Raw genomic sequence first — 17583 nt, 5'->3', positions numbered from 1 at the left:
AATAATAATAATAATAATAATAATAATAATAATAATAATAATAATAATAATAATAATGGAGGACACTGAATGACTGGAGAGAGAACTCAACATTTAAAACATTTGCTGTTCTTGTAGAAGACCCAACTTCAATTCTCAGCACCCACAACTTTAACTCCAGTCTCAAGGGATCTGTCACCCTCCGACATCCATGCAGAAAAAACACCCATTCACAATTTTTTTTTTTTTTTAAACAGAAGGGGTTTGAGAGATGGCTCAGCAGTTAAGAGCACTGGGGTTCAGTTCCCAGCACGTGAGCACTCCCAGGCCAATTATATGGGAAATTTGTTGAGGTCTTATAAAGCCCTCCCACTTATTCTTGCATCCTGATGCAATGCAGATAGGCCACGCAACGATACTGTGGCCATGAAGAGATAAGGGTAAGATTAAAAAAAAACACAACGATTTTAAAAATAAAAAAACAACACACAAACACAAAAAGAAAAAGCATCCTTTAGCTAGCCGTGATGGTTCAAGCTGGCAATTCTAGTCCTTGGGAGGCTGAGGCAGGAGGACTCCTGCTGAGGCAATCTGGGCTACATTATGAGTTCTAGGTAAGTCAAGGCTACAAAAGGCTACACACACTCGTCTTTAATCCCAGCACTTGGGAGGCAGAAACAGGCAGATTTCTGAGTTCAGGGCCAGCCTAATCTACATAGTGAGTTCCAGGACAGCCAGAGCAACTTAGATGTAGCAAGGGGCAGAGCACTTGCCTACCATGTGCAAGGCCCTGGGTTCAACTGCATAAAGTAAATAAATATAATAGGTAGGTACTGGCTATGATCATTCTGCACTTGTAAGCACCCACAGTAGTAAAATGATACAGTCCACAGACTCTGCAGGTACGGTAAACACATCTTGGGCACCCAGCACTGGGGCCTCCTCCCACCCCTGCCCACTAGTCTGGGCCCTAGGCAGCCACTGTGCCCACCTGTCAAACTCCACGGAATAGATGAGGATGAGGTAGCGCTTGGAGTTGAGTTGTGCCGACCTAGGGGCAGAGGCACCCAGGCGGACCCCCAGCTTGCGGCTCCGCAGGGACTCCAGGTCTGTGTAGGTGAGCAGGTCCAGGGTGACAGACTCACTGCTCTGTGGGAGAGGAGGAGGGGGGCTGCCAAGGACATTCACAGTCACCCGCCCATCCATGTGCCAGGTCTCAGGGGCCCTGAGCTTCCCAACAAGAAAGCTGGCGGGCATGACACTGACCCATGACATGCAAAGGCATGATTGGAGGAACACACTGAAGAGAACCTAAGAACCAAAGCACCTTACAGCAGGGTTACGAGGCCAAACCATCTTCCTATGGGAAACAACACATGCCCATTCCACTGCACAGAAAGCCACACGAATGAGGCCAAAGTACTGGTGAGTGAAAACAGCTGATCCCCTTGGTAGAAATTTAGCCAGTGGCTTGGCATCATGACCCATGCCTGTCATCCCAGCACTGAGGCTCAGGAGTTCAAGGTTATCCTCAGCCACAAAGCAAATTCAAGGCCAGCCTGGGCTATGTGAGACGAAAGGAAAAGAAAAGACATGATAGAAAAATGAAAAGAAAAACAAGAGGAAGAGGAAAGAAACATGGAGTGAAGGAATTAGGAAAGAAGGAATCAAGCCAGGGCAGCAAAACATGAAATGGGCTGCCATTTCATGAAATGGCATGAAACATTTGGGTTTTCTGAGCAACTCATGAGCAGGAGCTTCCTATATGGGCAAAGCATAGCATCATGGAGTAGTGCGGGCTACCCATCCATGGAAAACGTAAGATGCATCCGTGGGGTTTGGGGGTTTGGGGGTTGAGGTATTTTCTAGTTTGGGAATATAGAGTCACATTAACCCAGGCTGGCCTCGAACTCACCATGTAGCCAAGGATGGCCTTCTTCTGATCCTCCTGCCTTTACCTCCCCCGTGCTGAGATGACAGGCATTCACTAGAAACTGCCTGATGAGGTAGCAGATTCCCCCTGGCACCTAGCCTTCTAGAAGCTATACCTGTCTAGACTTAGTGTGCTAGCACAAAAGAGCACTCAACTATCTGAAAAAAAAAAAAAAAATGCTACTCAGGAGACTGGAGAGATGATGGCACAACAGTCAGGAGTTGTGCTGTGCTTCTGGAGGACCTGAGTTTGATCCCCAGCACCCACATCAGGTGGTTCACTGCCTGTTACAGACTATCGCGAGCACCCTTTATGGGTGCTGGGAACCTTTTATAAGAGCAGGAAGCCCTTGTCACCATTGAGACATCTCTCCAAACGCTGGGACTGGGGCTCGCTTGGTAGCATGCTTGCCCAGCATTCACGGAGCCCAGGGTCCCATCCTACCACCACATAAGCCACCAGCACTACATAAGCAAGGCCGCAAAAATGCTGTCTGGTGCCGGACGACAGAAACGAGGATAAGGAGTTCAGGGTCATCCCTGGCTACAGAGTGAGCTCAGGGGTCTCCAGGGCAGCCTGGCCTGCATGAGGCAGTGTCTTAAAAAAGTGGGTAGGTGGGGCGGAATTATTTAGAAAAATGTATGAACTACATGTAATTATACATCTGCAAAAAGCAAACAGTACTTCTAATAAAAAAATGTATCATATATTTTATTTAATAGTATTAGTGTGTGTGTGTGCCGCGCATGCGTGTGTGCTTGCATTCTCGTGCCACGTGTGGAGGTCTGAGAACAGCTCTGAGGATTCTGTTCTGTTCCTCCACCAGGTGGGATCTGGGGCTGGAACTCGGGTCATGAAGCTGGCCAGGCAAGCGTCTTTACCTGCTGGCCAGCTCACCATTATTACACACTAACACCTTAAAAAGAATAGTAACAGTGCAGTGGCTTTTCCTCTCCTCTCCACATTTCCGTGTGACCTCAATCTACATTTTTTTTTTTTTTTTTTTGTTTTTTATTTTTTTTTTCTTTTAATTTTGTGTGTGTTGGGGGGGGGGGTATGTATGTATCCGTGCAAATGCCCTCAGAGGTCGTGAGAACCACTAGAGATGAAGTTCCAGGCTGTTGGGAGCTGCCTGAGGTGTATGCTGGGAACAAAACTCAGGTCCTTTGGAAGAGCAGCAAGTGCTCTTAATCAGCAAGCCATCTCTCCAGCACCCCTCAACACTACTCATTTTGTTTTTGACACAGGGTCTCTTGCATTACAAGCCAGCCTAGATCTTACTATGTGGCCAAAGAAAACCTTGAACCTGTCATCCTCCAACCATCACTATTTAGGTACTGGGATTCTAGGCACATGCCAGATCATGGGGTGTGGTGACACAGCTGAGGGCTTTGCGCATGCTAAGACAGCACTCTACCATGGAGCCACGTTCTGATTTTCGGGGTTTTGGTTTTTTGTTTTTTCAAGACAGGGTTTGTCTGTGTAGTCCTGGCTCTTCTGAAACTCTCTTTGTAGACCAGGCTGGCCTCGGCCTCCAGAGTGCTGGGTTTAAGGACTTGTACCACCACACCCGGCTCTGGTTTTTGTGTTTTGTTTTTTTGTGGGGTTTTTTGGTTGGTTGTTTGGTTGGTTTTTGTTTGGTTGTTTGGCTGGTTTTGGTGACAGCAACTGTCACCCACTGGCATGTACAGAAAAAGCTCTGAAGGCCGAGCACCCTGCATTCGTCAGGTAGCCATCCACAGCACCTCCAGGTCCCTGAAGCTGGCCCCTACCTGGGTGAGTGCCGACTCCAGCATGTTACAGAAGATGCTGAACTGTTTGAAGTTCCCCGTCTTGTGAGTCAAGTCTTCAATGACTGGGTGGGAAGAAAAGTTCCTCCTGAGATCTGACCACCCCAGCTCTAGTTCTCCGGCTCTGCCCAGGCCCCATTGCCTCTGGGCAGATCAGCAGGGCCCACACCCACACACCACCTTGGAGAGCTTCAGGAGGACAACTGAGCTGAGCCTCAGCTTTGGGAGGAGGCTGACCTCAGAGGACAGGGAGGGGCACCCACCGAAGCAGGCATACTACACTCACAGCTGGCATCAAACTCTCCTCGCCACTGGTCGGCTGTCATCCGGTCCTCCACCTCCAGCTCCAGAACCTGCCCTGACACTACCACACGCACAGCATGCTCCACACCCCGGAACATGTAGTCCACCTGCAGGCCAGCCGGCTGGTCCATGGCCAGAGTCCCTGAAGAGGAGGACAAGACAGAGACCTAGAGAGGCATGCCTCGTGTCTGCAGAGGCCAAAAGACAGGTCCCCTGGAACTGGAATTACAGACGATTGTGCGCTGCCATGTGGTGCTAAGAACTGAACCTGGGGCCATCTCTCGAGCCCCTCAAACTGGATCTTTTCCAGACTGGATTTCACTCTGGCTAGGAACTTATGATTCTCCTCCCTCAGCCTCCCACCTGCTGGGATTGCCACACCCAGTACAGCTCTTTATGCTTTTTATGCTGTTACCCAGTTTAATCCTCGTAACAGCCCTGAGGAAGACATCAGTGCTTCAACTCATCTTTCAGAGGAGGAATGAGGCACAGAGCAGTGAAATCATTCTCCTGGGATGAATGGTAGAGCCAGGAACTGACTCAGCTCGGCATGGCAGAGCACACCAGTTATCCCAGCACTCAGATGGAGGCAGATAATGTTGCCAAAAGTTAGAGGCTAGCCTGGGCTGGATAACAAGACCCCCCAACTTTAGGTTTTTGATGGTGGTGGTGGTGGTTTGGATTTTCTTTTTCTTCTTCTTCTTTTGGTTTTTCAAGTCACAGTTTCTCTGTACAGCCTTGGGTGTCCTGGACTCTTTGTGGACCAGGCTGGACTCGAACTCGTGGAGATTTGCCTGCCTCTGCCTCCCAGAATGCTGGGATTCCAGGCATGAGCCACTGTGCGGGCTGATGGTTTGGGTTTTAGTGTTGTTGTTTGGCTTGGTTTTAGGACAGCTTTTGGGAGCACACGCGCAGCCTCTGCTACTTGGAACTCAGGTTTCTGAACTTTTTTATGGAGGGTTCCATAACATCTGGAAGCCCCTAACAATTATGCTCCTGCTTTCTAGAAACTCTGAAGTCTGGAGTATTAAACTCTGGTGGCACTGCCCTTTCTAACCTGACTCAATCCCAATCCAATGTTGAGGAATCACCCACAGATCCGCCCCTCAGCTCCACGGAACAATCAGCTGCTGCACCCTGTATCTGGGCCACCAAAGCAGAGGGCAGCAAGGTTTTAGGGCACCAGAGGTAGCACACCTGGGGAGCTGTGCTCCACGCATGCCTCCCTCCTCCTCACTGCAAATTCACCTTGTCCTTCGCCCTGTACCACCTGGGCCCCACAGCCCCAACCAGCACCTAGGTTCCAGACAGTCACTCTCTAAATAACAGGCCTAAATTCCATTCTCCCCTAATACACATCTCTCTCCCACCACTTATTGGAAGCCTAGAAACTGTCCCATAACTATTTCCAGACAAGAACTCCACCAACCATCTGCTTTGGCCAGCTCCATCCCTAGCCCAGCTCCCCTCGCTCACTGCTCTCCAGTCTCAGGCCCCTCTCCACTGTGCAGACCTCCACTTCTCTGCAGCTTTGTGCTGCCTGGGCAAGGGGGAAACCACGGCCCTCTCTGCAGAGACCCCTATTTCATCCTATCCTCACAGCTTGAGCCATAAAGTACCAGCACATTGCTTCTCCCTACATCATCCCCCACCTCCATTCCCCTAAGACTATAGCCCCGGAATGTTCTACCTGAATTGTCACGCCCCCTTTTATTCTGCTTCGGTTCTACCCATGCGTTCAAAGTTCTAGCCCACGCATACCCCACTTTCTGCCTTTCCATCCTGCCCATATTTCACCTAAATTCTGCCAAACTGTCCCTAACGCCCCCTCCCCACCCACAGGCAAATTTCCCACCTCTCTTCCCACCTTTGGGGCTATCCAGGCCCAATCCCTCTCACTCCCTCGGGCTCCCTCCCTCTACCTGTTCACACCACCCTTGCTAAAGGGCCCTACAGGCAGTTTATCCTGTTGCAGGCAGTTCATCCTGGTCCACTGACTTCAAGCCTGTCCCAAGTCTCTCCTAGCTCCTCTTCAACTAGCCTCCTGGCTAGCATTCCAGTGGCAAGGATGAGGCACTGCCCTCACCAGCCCCTGACATCACATCCCAACTCTACACGCAGCAGGGGCACCCCAAGACCACTCTCCCTCAGCCTCAAGGCACTGAGGTTGCCCTCACACAAGCTAACTCAGTCACCCAGCCTCCAACCCTCTCGCCATCTTCCACTAAGGGAGTCTCAATCTCTTTCCCAGGGCAACGTCATTGTCCGTGGCTCCTCCTACCAAACTGTGCTCCAAAATTTCAGTCTTTACCCCAGTGTAGAAAAAAGAACACCCCAAACTGGGCTCACCAAAGAACCATCCACACAACCATACCCCATCATTACCATGAGCAAACCATGGTCCCCAGCTCACCCTAGGCTGTTGGCCCACCAACTACCTCTAGCCTGACTGCAGGAATGTCACACACTATGACATAAGCCTGACCTCCACCAGACTCTGAGTTGGCCTCCTCAACCCTGGAAAAATACGAGCTGGCTTGAGCTCCCTTCTTCTGTTCAGGTGACACTGTTCTTCCCCAACACATACTAAAGCCTTCCACTGACCCCCAGAAGTATATGACAACAAAAGCCCTTTAGACCACTGAACATGGTTTCTCTGCCTTCTGCTAAACAAGTATAGGACACCCCACACTATATACCATTACACTGTACCTGCAGCTCCCCAGCACGCCCAGGGCATCCCCAAAACACACTTAACAACTCAATGTCTCATCCTAATCCTGCTCTCTGATAGGCATTACAATCATCTCCCCATTTTATAGACCATGAAACTGAGGCTCCTACAGCTAGGAAGAGTGGACATCTCCTACTCAATTTCCAGCTTCCCAACACATCCCTTCCCTGCCAGCATTCTACAGCATTGACTCAAGTGTGGCTCACCCATTACAATCAGGCCTGCAGGCTGGGAAATCACAGGTTCAGATCAACACTCTTCAGTCCCCAGTGTGCCAAGGGTAAGGCACTTGCTATGTCTTGGGATTCTTCTGTCTTACTAACGTCCAGATAAAACCAGGCCTAGAGTCAAAGGCCTGTTAGCAACAGGCTGGTGCAGAGAATCACAGTCTAAGACCAGTCTGGGAACAGGGAGGTCAAGGTCACTCTGGCTAACTTAGTGAGACCCAGTCTCAAGGAGGGTTATAGATGTAGCTTAGCTGTAGAGGGCTAACCCAGCATGTATGAGGCCTTGGGTTCAGTCCCAGTAACTGCATGTACCATATATACATACATAAAACTTTATATATACATAAAATATGTGTATATATACATATACATAGATAACACTGGGGACAAGAGCACTGACCTCATAAACTGTCACGAGGACTGAGTTAGTCAATGCATAAGGTGCCTGGCACTTCCCCTTACCACCCACTCTTAGCTGACAGCCCAGAGACGACTTGACCATTATCCCAAAAGTCTGCAAGCATGAGTCAGCAAAGACAGCTAGCTTGCCTAGAATCCACAAGAGGTTGGGGCTATGACTCAGTCACACAGCACTTGCCCATCTTGTACAAGACTCCATGTTCAATTCCCGTGCAATACCAACAAGTAAAAACAGACTTTTCTAGTTGTCGTCCCTTCTGTGCCTTGGCCTAGCATAGATCTGCTTACCAATTTAACAGGGGATGCCAAGGATCATCCAAGGTCATTCCTGTCCATCTCCAGTCTCGGCTCCAAGACGCCTGGGGGCACCACAGTGTGTCTAGTTTATTACTGCACCTGACTCCACTGCCAGGAGGGCTCTCCACTGCCAGAAAGGAGCCCTCCCAGCTCACTATTCCATCGGCCACCATGGGGAGACCAGAGGAAGGGTACTTAACTCTAGCACGGTAACTTCCTACACCTGTGTACTTCAGGACTGTTCTTCAACAGTCGTGTGCAAATCTGAGAAACACAAAGGATATAAACAAAGGATCTACTGGATGGTAGAGACAAAGAAACCAGGTGACTAGCCACAGTCAGCAAGGGCTCTTGAAGCCCCTACCTGGACTGAGACTGAAGGAAAGAGTGTCCTCCACTCAGACATTTGGGGGAAGCCAATCTAGATGGAAGGGGAGACAGCAATATGAAGCATGTATTTGCCATGTCCAGAGGACACCAAGACCTTCATGGCCCCAGTAGTGCAAGCAAGGCATTTCCAAAGGTATGGGATTGTGGAAAGGGAGGAAGACGGAGTTCAGGACTAGCAGAACATCCTGTAAGGGGGTGGGGACTATGGAAGAGTGAGCAGGAATCAGGAGGAGTTAATAGAGCAACAACACAATTTGACTTTTTGTTTGCTTGCAAAGAGGTCTCATGTTACCCAGGCTCGACTTGAACTCTTGATCCTCCTGCCTCCACCACCTAAATTCTGGGATTACAGGTGCTCATCACCACATCTGGCTCACACAGAGAAGGGGATCAAGCCCTGGGCTTCTTCAGGAAAGCTGAGCAGGCACTCTCACAGCTGAGCAACATCCTTTGCCCTAACTTTTTTGAGACAGGGTCTCATTATGAATATGATTGTATGTGTGTATGTGTGTGTGTACACATTTTGTTAAATGGGAGGGAAAGAAAGGAGTAATGGACTACTAACCCCTAAGTACCTGAAAGGAAGGCCCTGCCAGGCTGAATGGGGACGCCAAAGGATTGTTTGGGGGCAACTGCATGTCAGCTGGACTTCCAAACAACAACCAAAAAGCTGGCCTTTGGAACTCCAGCGCTTTTGTTCAGGGCAGAGATGGGAACTGGAAAGAGACATCTGGGAATCACCACTAAGTAAACAGGGTGAGGGAAGTGGTATAGAAAGAGTGGTTCCACGAAACGTGACATTTGGGCACAAAAGAACTAAACAACTCACCCAAAGCCATAATGAGTTCAGGAGGAAGTCCCAGAAACAGTGCCAGGCCTCAAAACTGAGCAAACAGAAACCTGACCCACACTCTATGTTTGGTTTTGAGACAAGGTCTCCCTGTGTAGCCAAAGCAAGCCTCAGACTCACTCTGTAGCCCAGACTGGCTTCAGCTCCCTTGTGCTGGGATTACAAGTATACACCACTGTTAGGTGTAGCTGGTCTTTGCTACTTTTGGGTTCTTCTTGTTCCCACCCTTTATCCTTTGGGTTTTACCCCCTAACACTAGATAGGAGAGCAACAAGGATAGAAGGGAGATAGGAATTAGGAAAATCCCTGAATCTAACTTCTTTCCTTTTGTTTCTTCTTTGACCATTGCTACTAACAAACCACAAACAACTTCCTTAAAGGACCAACAACCATCCAACCCACCTATTGGGGCTCTGAGAAGTTCCCAGAACATCACACAATCTGCAGATAGCAAAACCATGCCTCGTTTTGGTTTGGTTTTTTGACACAGGATTTCTCTGTGTAGCTTTGGCTGTCCTGGACTCTGTAGACCAGGCTGGCCTGGAACTCACAGAGATATGCCTGCCTCTGCCTCCCTGAGTGCTGGGAATAAAGGCATGCTGGTTTTTGTTTGTTTGTTTTTTTGTTTGTTTGTTTTTAAAGAAACCAAAATTCCAGAATTCTCAGGACAGTAAGGCTTGTTAATATGTTTCATAGCTCATTCAGAGGGGCTGTCCAGATGACTCAATGGGGAAAGTTCCTCTTGTGCAAACCCTGAAGGCCTGAGTTTGACCCGTAGAACCCACATAAAGGTGGAAGGAGAGAACCAGCTCCACAATGTTGTCCTCTGACCTCCACACCCCTCCTGTAATATGAACCCCCCCAACACACACTTGCGCGGACACACAATAATGTCTCTGCGTTAGAGGCCTGCCTGCTCTATACATTGTGTTTCAGGCCATCCAGGGCTACTTAGTGAGACCGGGTCTCAAAAACAAAACAAAAAGTTCATTCCTGGGCTCAGCAGAAGTAGAACTCTTGACTAACATGCCCAAGGCTGAGTTTGATATCTAGCACCGCAAAAAATCGGAGAGAGTTAAAAGTGACTTCATATAAAATAATCTGCTCAGAGCGTGCACACAGAAAACGCCACTTGTCCGTAGGGCAGGCACACCCTCAATCCCCACCCTCCAAGACGACTCAAGTTCAGAAACCACGGCATCGCGGGGAAACGCCCTCTCCCACCTCGTGCGGTGCAAGACATGCAAAACAATGCTCCACCTCACAAGCTGCCGTGCAGTATTCGACAAGGGACCTCTAGGTTCTAACCGTGTACCTCGCGAGCGACAACATGGCGCGTTAAAGACCCTGTGAAATCTCCAGCCTGCAGAGGGCCTAGCGCCCACCTGCGCGAAAGGAACTGGGTTCTGAGGGTCTCCACTGCCCGTGCCTGGAGCCCGCGCCCGGACACATCCCCGCGCACCCGCCACTCACCTTCTCCACGGATTCCCCTCATCTCGAGCCGTTCAACCGCCTTAGTTTTAGCTCCGCCCCAGAGCCGACCTTCTCACTTCTGATTGAGCTACCCTTACGGGCAGCCATGTTTCTATAAGTCAAAAACAACGCCCATCACTTTGTCCCGCCCCCCAAAGAAGAACCCGCCTTCCAGAGCTTGCAATTGGTCTATCCGGAAGAGGGGGTGTCCCCTTTCCAATGATTATTGGCTCATTTTACTGCCAATCATGCAAAAAACCAGGTGGTTCCTGGAGGGGGCGGAGAGAGCGTCACGGAAATAGTATTTTGACTCCGCCTATCGCGGCCCCGCCCCCGTGGCAGGGCAGGCCGCGCCCACAGGGAAGAGAGGGGCGGAACAGTGTGGTACTTGCGCAAAGGAGACCTTCCTGGCCTCCAAATCCGGAAGCTCCAAGGATGTTAGGAAACAGCGAGGCTTCTCAGCTCTCTGTGTATGCCTAAGCCTATCCTGATCGCTTTGCTAGACTTGGCTCTGTTAGTGCATGTGTTTGCTCTCCAACTCCCTATGCATCCTTGAATTCCTGATCCTCCTGCCTCCACTTCCCTCCCCCCAGTACTGGGATTATGGGAGTGTACTACCATGCCCGGCGTGGCATTGGCTTCATTAAAGCTGAAACAACACAGCAAAGTAAGCGTCACTTTTTTCAGTATTTTTGGATTTATTCATTTTATGTGTATGAGTTCTGTGTTTGCATGTTTGTGTGTCTGGACACGAAGAGTGCCTGGTGCTCAGAAGAAGGCATCTGAGCCCCTCCAACTGGAGTTACAGACTGTTGTGAGGCACCATATGGATGCTGGAAAATGAACCCCAGGTTCTCCGGAAGAGCAGCCAGTGCTCTTGGGATTTTTTTCTTTCCTTTCTCCCCACTCTCCTGATGTTGTTTGAGACAGGGTCTCACTCTTTAGCCTTAGCTGGCCTGAATTTCGCTATTTAGATCAGCCTATCCTCGAAATCGTAGAGATCTCTCTCCCCCCCGACCCTGACGCTGACCCCTGAGTGCTGTCATTAAAAGCACATGCCATCACATCAGGCTGGAGTAGTTTTTTTTTTTTTTTTTTTTTTTAAATAGCACTCTTTTAAATTTGTGTGTGTGTGTGTGTGTGTGTGTGTGTGTGTGTGTGTGTGTTGGGGTGCATGTGCCACAACCACTGTGTCTGTAACTCTAGTCCTAACAAGGCAAAGACAGAAGGATAACAGCAGTTCATGGCCAGCCTGCCTAGCCAATCAGTGAGCTCCTGGTTCAATGAGAGATCCTGTTCTCCAATAAGAGTGTAGAGACTCTGAGGAAGACCTTTGGTCTGCATACACACAGACACACATACAATATATACCCATTAACTAGACAAATCCAAAGCAAAACAAAGGAGTTGTACAGTACTTACCAGTGAAGGACTGGGGCCATGGCTCAGTGGTGGAGCCCCTGCCTAGAATCCCCCAGTGAGGGGCTGGGGCATGGCTCAGTGGTGGAGTCCCTGCCTAGAATCCCCCAGTGAGGGGCTGGGGCGTGGCTCAGTGGTAAAGAAAGCTGCAAAGATTCTGACAACAAACCAGATGCCTAGAAAAAAATGGAAAGCAGCCAAGTTGCCTGGAAGAGGTTTAGACTAAAGTCACTTAGAAAGGACACTCTCCAACCTGTTGAGCTGTCTGCAGGCTGTTGTTCAGGGTGCTTCAGAGTCCCATCTTTGACCTGTCACCCACACTGAAGTGGGCTTTGGTGATGTAGCCGTCTTTGAGTCCTTTCTGCACTGTAAGTAACCCCAATAAAAGTCACTGCTCAGCAAATTGGACTTTGGTGGTGTCTGTACTTAGTCGATCAATGGTTTTCTATCTGGGGTGAATAGACGTGTGTTACATCTCCCTAGGAAAAGTTTTCTCACGCATCTCTGCACATGTGCTACACCACACACATACATACATACACACACAAAAATGTTAGAATAATCACATAACCCAGGCTTCTACTACCAGGAATGTGGCAGAAAATTGAAAACAGGTAGACAAATACAGATACATGAGTGTTCACAGCAGCATTATTCATTGCAGCCACAATATGTAACGAACCCAAAAGCCCATCGAAGGATGAACAGGTGACCAAAATGTGATATATCTTAGTCAGGCGGTGGTGGCACACACCTTTAATCCTAGCACTTGGTAGGCAGAGGCAGGCAGATCTCTGAGTTCTAGGCCAGTCTGGTCTACAGAGTGAGTCTAGGACAGCCAGGGCTACAGAGAAACCCTGTCTTGAAAAACAAAAACAAATAAGCAAACAAACAAAAATATGGTATATCTATACAATAGAATATTATTGGGCCAAAAAAAGGAAGTACGAATAAATGCCTTATACATACCTTAGGATGAATGAACCTTAAAAACATGATGCTATGTGAGGGATGTCACACACAAATAGGTCGCATAGTCCATGACATGAAGTGTCCAGAGCAGGCAATTCCACTGAGGCAGTAGGAAGATTATTGGTGCTGGGTACTACAGGGAGGCAGTGTCAAAAATGCCTCAGAATTAGATGAAAGTAGTGACTGCGCAGTGTTGTAAATGTGTTCCAATGATTCTGGCTCCTACACTTCAAGTTGGTTAATTTTATGTTATGTAAATTTCACCTCAAACAATTTTAAGCAAAGGACTAAGAAATAATTCCAATGAGAAGTGATGGTGGCTTTTCTGGAGGTGGTTGCAGTGGAGGTGGTTAGAATCTGCATATATTCTGAAGGTAGCACTGACAGAATTTGCTGATGGATTGTGTGTTGGAAGGGAGAGAGTGAGAAGAGTCAAAAATGGCTCTGAAAGTTTTTTTGTTTTTTTTTTTTAATCAGGAATGTAGCTGTCAAGATGAAATTTCTATTTAGCGAGATAAGAGAAAGCTGAAGTGTGGGGCAGAACCCAGAGGTCTGGCTATGGAAACATGGGGAGGGCTGAGGCTATCTAGGAGACTTCCACATGGAATCACAGAGAATAAAGTAAGGATTTGAGTTCTGGGATAAGGTCGAGCCTAGAGACGGAGATAATCGAGTATATAGTGGCTAGAATACGAAGATGACAGGTAATAGACTACAGATATTAATATATGACAGATGAGATAGATTGATGATAGAGGATAGCTAAGAGAATGGAGAGATGACATTATAGGTGTTTTGTAGATGATAGACAGTATAGCAGATATAGGAGATAGAGATATATAATTGATAGACGGTAGAATACACAGTTGTTGGGGGTTGGTCTGATAGTGTACTGGCACTGGAGTTACCTGTTACTGGCACTTAAAATCTGGCTACACCTCTCTTTTCTTTGTTTTGTAAACCTGCCTAAGATATATCTGATTGGTTGATTAAACAGCCTATACGTGGGCAGGGTAGAACGGGGTAGGCGTGGCTAAGGTTCCCGGGCTTTGGGGGTTCAAGACAGGATCATGGGAAACAGACATGAAGAGAGGAAGAAGGAGGAGGCCACATTGGGTTAGTGTGGAGAAAGGACTCCAGTGATGGCGTGGAAAGGCCCAGATGAAGAAAACAAGCAAGTACCACGGGATTATGGGTGAAAGGTAGTCCGATTTAGAAGGATTAAAGTGGACAGCATTGGATGGGGGCTTAGAGATGGATGGTAAGGATACTGAGACAGTGTAAGTGAAATATCTGCCCGGCCCAAAAAAGTAAGGCAATTATAAATCTAACAGGTATCTGTGTCTTATTGTTTGTGATAGTAGGTTAAATAATACCACCATGATCATCTTAGAGCTAATAATAAATAATATATAGCCCAATTATTATTTATTAACAACATACAATAGATAGAGATGGATGAGTAAATAGGTAAGCATGTGGGAGAGAGACTGGAAAGATGGATGGAGAGAATAGAATGGATAGATGGATAGGTGGGTGGGTACATGGAAGGGAAAAAGGATCAGAAGGATGGTGGATGGATAGGTAGATGGATGGATTAGGCGAAACAATATATGATACAAAGATAAGTACTATTGGGAGTGGGGAGAGCCCAGTAGATTAAACGATCGATATACAAGCACAGGAACCAGAGTTGGGCCCCCAGCCAGCACATAAAAGCCCGGCAGGGCAGTAAGCAGTTCCAGCGACAAGGTGGCTAAGACCGGAGGACCCTCAAGGGTTGTCTAGGCAAACTGGCAAGCTCCAGGCTCAGTAAGAGACCCTGCCACAAAAAATAAAATAAAATCAGGCGGGGCAGTCAAGATCACCAACTGCTCTTGCAGAAGACGTGGGTTCAGTGCTCAGCACACACATGGCAGCTCACATCCACCTGTAACCCCAGTTGCAGGGATCTGCCGTCCTCTTCTGGCCTGCACTGAACACGTGCAGTCTACACACATACTTGAAGGCAGAACACCCTTGACATAGAGAATAAAAATAACTTTTTTAAAAAATAAAGTGGAGCATGATAGAGGAAGACAACCAACAAAGACCCAACATATACAAATGTACACAAAAGATAAGACAGATGGACAGACAGATCGATAATAGGACAGATGGATGACAGTGGATAGCTTAGCCAGCTATAGATGGATAAATATGGATACATGGATAGAGTATGTAGTGGCTTGAAGAGGTACGACCCCCATAGACTCATGTGTTTGAATGCTTGGCCCATAGGCAGCAACACTGTTAGGAAGTGTGGCTTTGTTGGATGAAGTGTGTCACTGTGGGGTGGGCCTTGGTGTCTGCTATGCTCAAGCTACACCTAGTGTGACACACCGTCTCTCCCTGCTGCCTGCAGGTCAAGATATAGAACTCTCGGCTCATTCTCCAGAACCAAGTCTGCCAGAATGCCATCGTACTTCTCACCGTGACAATAGTGGACTAAACCTCTGAAACTGTAGGCCGGCCCCAAGTAAATGCCATCCTTTGTGAGAGTGGCCATGGCCATGGTGTCTCTTGGCAGCAATAGAACACTGACTAAGACAGATGATGACAAAGAGACAGAGTCCATCACAAGCAAAAGGAAGGAATAAAGACAGGAAATAGGATGAGCCAAAAGGTACCCAGTGCTGAAAGCCCTCAAGGACAAGGTGGCAACAGCAGAGAAGACTGCAAAGGAGCTAGCAGGGGGGTCTGGAGGGTGTGGGTCCCAGAAGCAAAGGGAAAATAGTATGCCAAGGAGGAAGGCCACAGGAAACGCTTTCCTGTGCTGTTTGTTGCTTGCAAAAACTGAGGTAACACATGGATCTTAATAGAGAGTCGAAGACTGGAAAGAGGATTAAGTATGCTGCAGTGATGCCTGTGGGAGCGCAGGTGATGGGGGAGAGTTGCTAAAATTAAATTCACCATGGCCGGCAAGCTGGCTTGTGTGGTAAAGGCACTTGCTACCAAGCCTGACAACCCAAGTTCAAGTCCCAGGACCCACGTGGTGAAAGGAGAGAACCAACTCCCAAAAGTCGTCACCGAAGATGACAGCATAGGCCAAACACCCATGGGTCCTTGACAGAAAGTGTCACCGAGGAGAGAAGAAAGTGTGTGTGTGGGGGGGGTGTGAAGCTGTCACCCCTGAAGCCAGGAAGTGTCAAAGCTTAGTTCTGCACTTGCCCAATACACCTGAGACCCTAGGTTCAAGCCCTAGCACTGCAGAAGGGAAAAATAAAGGAAGGAGATGGTGGGGTGTGGCTCAGGTGGTAGAGTGCTTGTCAGTGTGCAGAGAGCCATGGGCTCAATCCCAAGCACGGTAGAGACCTGCCGTCTTCCTCTGTTCTCTGTTGCTGTGATAGACACTATGACCAAAAACGGCCTGGGGAAGAAAGGGCTTGTTTGGCTTATACATCGCAGATTACAGTCCATCACAGAGGGAAGTCAGGGCAGGAACTTGGAGACAAGATCTGAAGCCGAGACCATGGAGGAGTGATGCTTGCGGTTTGCTCAGCCTGCTTTCTTATATAAACCAGGACCACTTGGCCAGGAGTGGCTCCGCCTAGACTGAGCTAGGCCCTCTCGCATCAACCGTTAATTAAGAAAAATCACCCACAGACTTGACCCATCACAGGCCAATGTGATGGAGACAATTCCTCAATTGAAGTTTCCTCCTCTCCCAGGTGTTGCTAGCTTGTGTCAAGATGACACCACACACTTGGCAGCATAGCAGGCCCGGTGGCTTTTACCCATAATTCCAACATTTTAGAGGTAGAGGCAAGAAGATCAGAAATTCAAAGTCATCCTCAGCTACATAATGAATTCCAGACCAGCCTGGGCTACACAAGACCCTGTCTCAAAACTAACCAACAAGACCCCAGCTCTGTTAACTATTCTCCTTTAAAATATCCTTCTTGTTTGTTGTGCCTAAGTTTCCACATCTCTGGAGGGATACACAGAAAGCCCCTTCCTCCACTAGCCCAAGGCTGTAAGTACGGCCACACACGGCATACCAAAGATGCCAGCACCCCCGCCTCCACCTCCATGTGCCTTGATTTACAGCCAAGATAAGAGGCAGTGTCCATCCTCATGTGAAATCACATAGAAAATATACAAGTCAGTAAGGTGAAAAGCAAAACCCAAGGCTGGAGAAACGGCTCAGTGATAAAGAATACTCACTGCTCTTGCAGAGGACCTGTGTTTGGTTCCCAGCACCACATGGCAGCTCACAGATGTCTGTCACTTCAGTTTCAGGGTGTCTGAACACACATGCACACGTCAGCTCATGCAGCCACATACAAATACACATGAAAAATAAATGAATTACCCATTAAAGAAAGACAGAAAGGAAGGAAGGACAGAAGGCAAGAAGACTAGGTACAGTAGAAGTGGCACAAGCCTGTGGTCCCAGCATTTGTCTGGGAAGGGCAGGGGATAGCAAGTTGAAGGTCAGCTGGGGCTTCCAGGGACTTGGTCTCAAAAAACAAACAACAAGAAGAAAAAGATGAATATGGCTGCATCCTGGGGAGCATGGAGGAACATGGAAGCTGTCAACTGAAGGGTAAGACTCCCAGGAGTGCTTGTGGAAGAAGGTGCTGAGGACCTGGAGCTGCTAATGGAAGTGAGGAGAAGGGAGATCTGTAACCTTAAGGCCTAGCAGAAAGGGTATGGTGATGGCTTGGCTTTGGGTGTGGGGAAAGCAGGGGTGTCTAGGGCAACAGCAGGGTTTTTGGCCTGAGCAACTGGCAGAGTTTGGAATTGGTCCCAGG

At 48.4% G+C, this 17583-nt stretch overlaps 1 protein-coding gene across 2 annotated transcripts in view; it reads right to left on the bottom strand.

Annotated features, from left to right (window-relative positions):
- Positions 1 to 10492, bottom strand: part of Ccdc61 (coiled-coil domain containing 61) — a 19274-nt gene extending 8782 nt beyond the window's left edge. The window contains exons 1-4 of one of the 2 annotated variants that reach the window (XM_055615656.1): positions 10397 to 10492; positions 3989 to 4147; positions 3685 to 3767; positions 971 to 1128 (exon numbers count right to left, since the gene is read on the bottom strand). In XM_055615656.1, the coding sequence (XP_055471631.1) occupies positions 971 to 1128; positions 3685 to 3767; positions 3989 to 4147; positions 10397 to 10418 (422 nt within the window). In that variant the 5' untranslated portion in view covers positions 10419 to 10492. Of the gene's footprint in view, positions 1 to 970; positions 1129 to 3684; positions 3768 to 3965; positions 4148 to 10396 lie in introns of those variants that run through there. The other variant, XM_055615657.1, reaches the window with a different exon arrangement.
- Positions 10493 to 17583: the final 7091 nt, after the last annotated feature.

This window comes from Psammomys obesus, unplaced genomic scaffold, assembly GCF_907164565.1.
Source record: "Psammomys obesus unplaced genomic scaffold, mPsaObe1.curated_primary_1811, whole genome shotgun sequence".
NCBI classification, from domain to species: Eukaryota; Metazoa; Chordata; class Mammalia; order Rodentia; family Muridae; genus Psammomys; species Psammomys obesus.
This window is presented reverse-complemented; position numbering and strand designations above follow the sequence as displayed.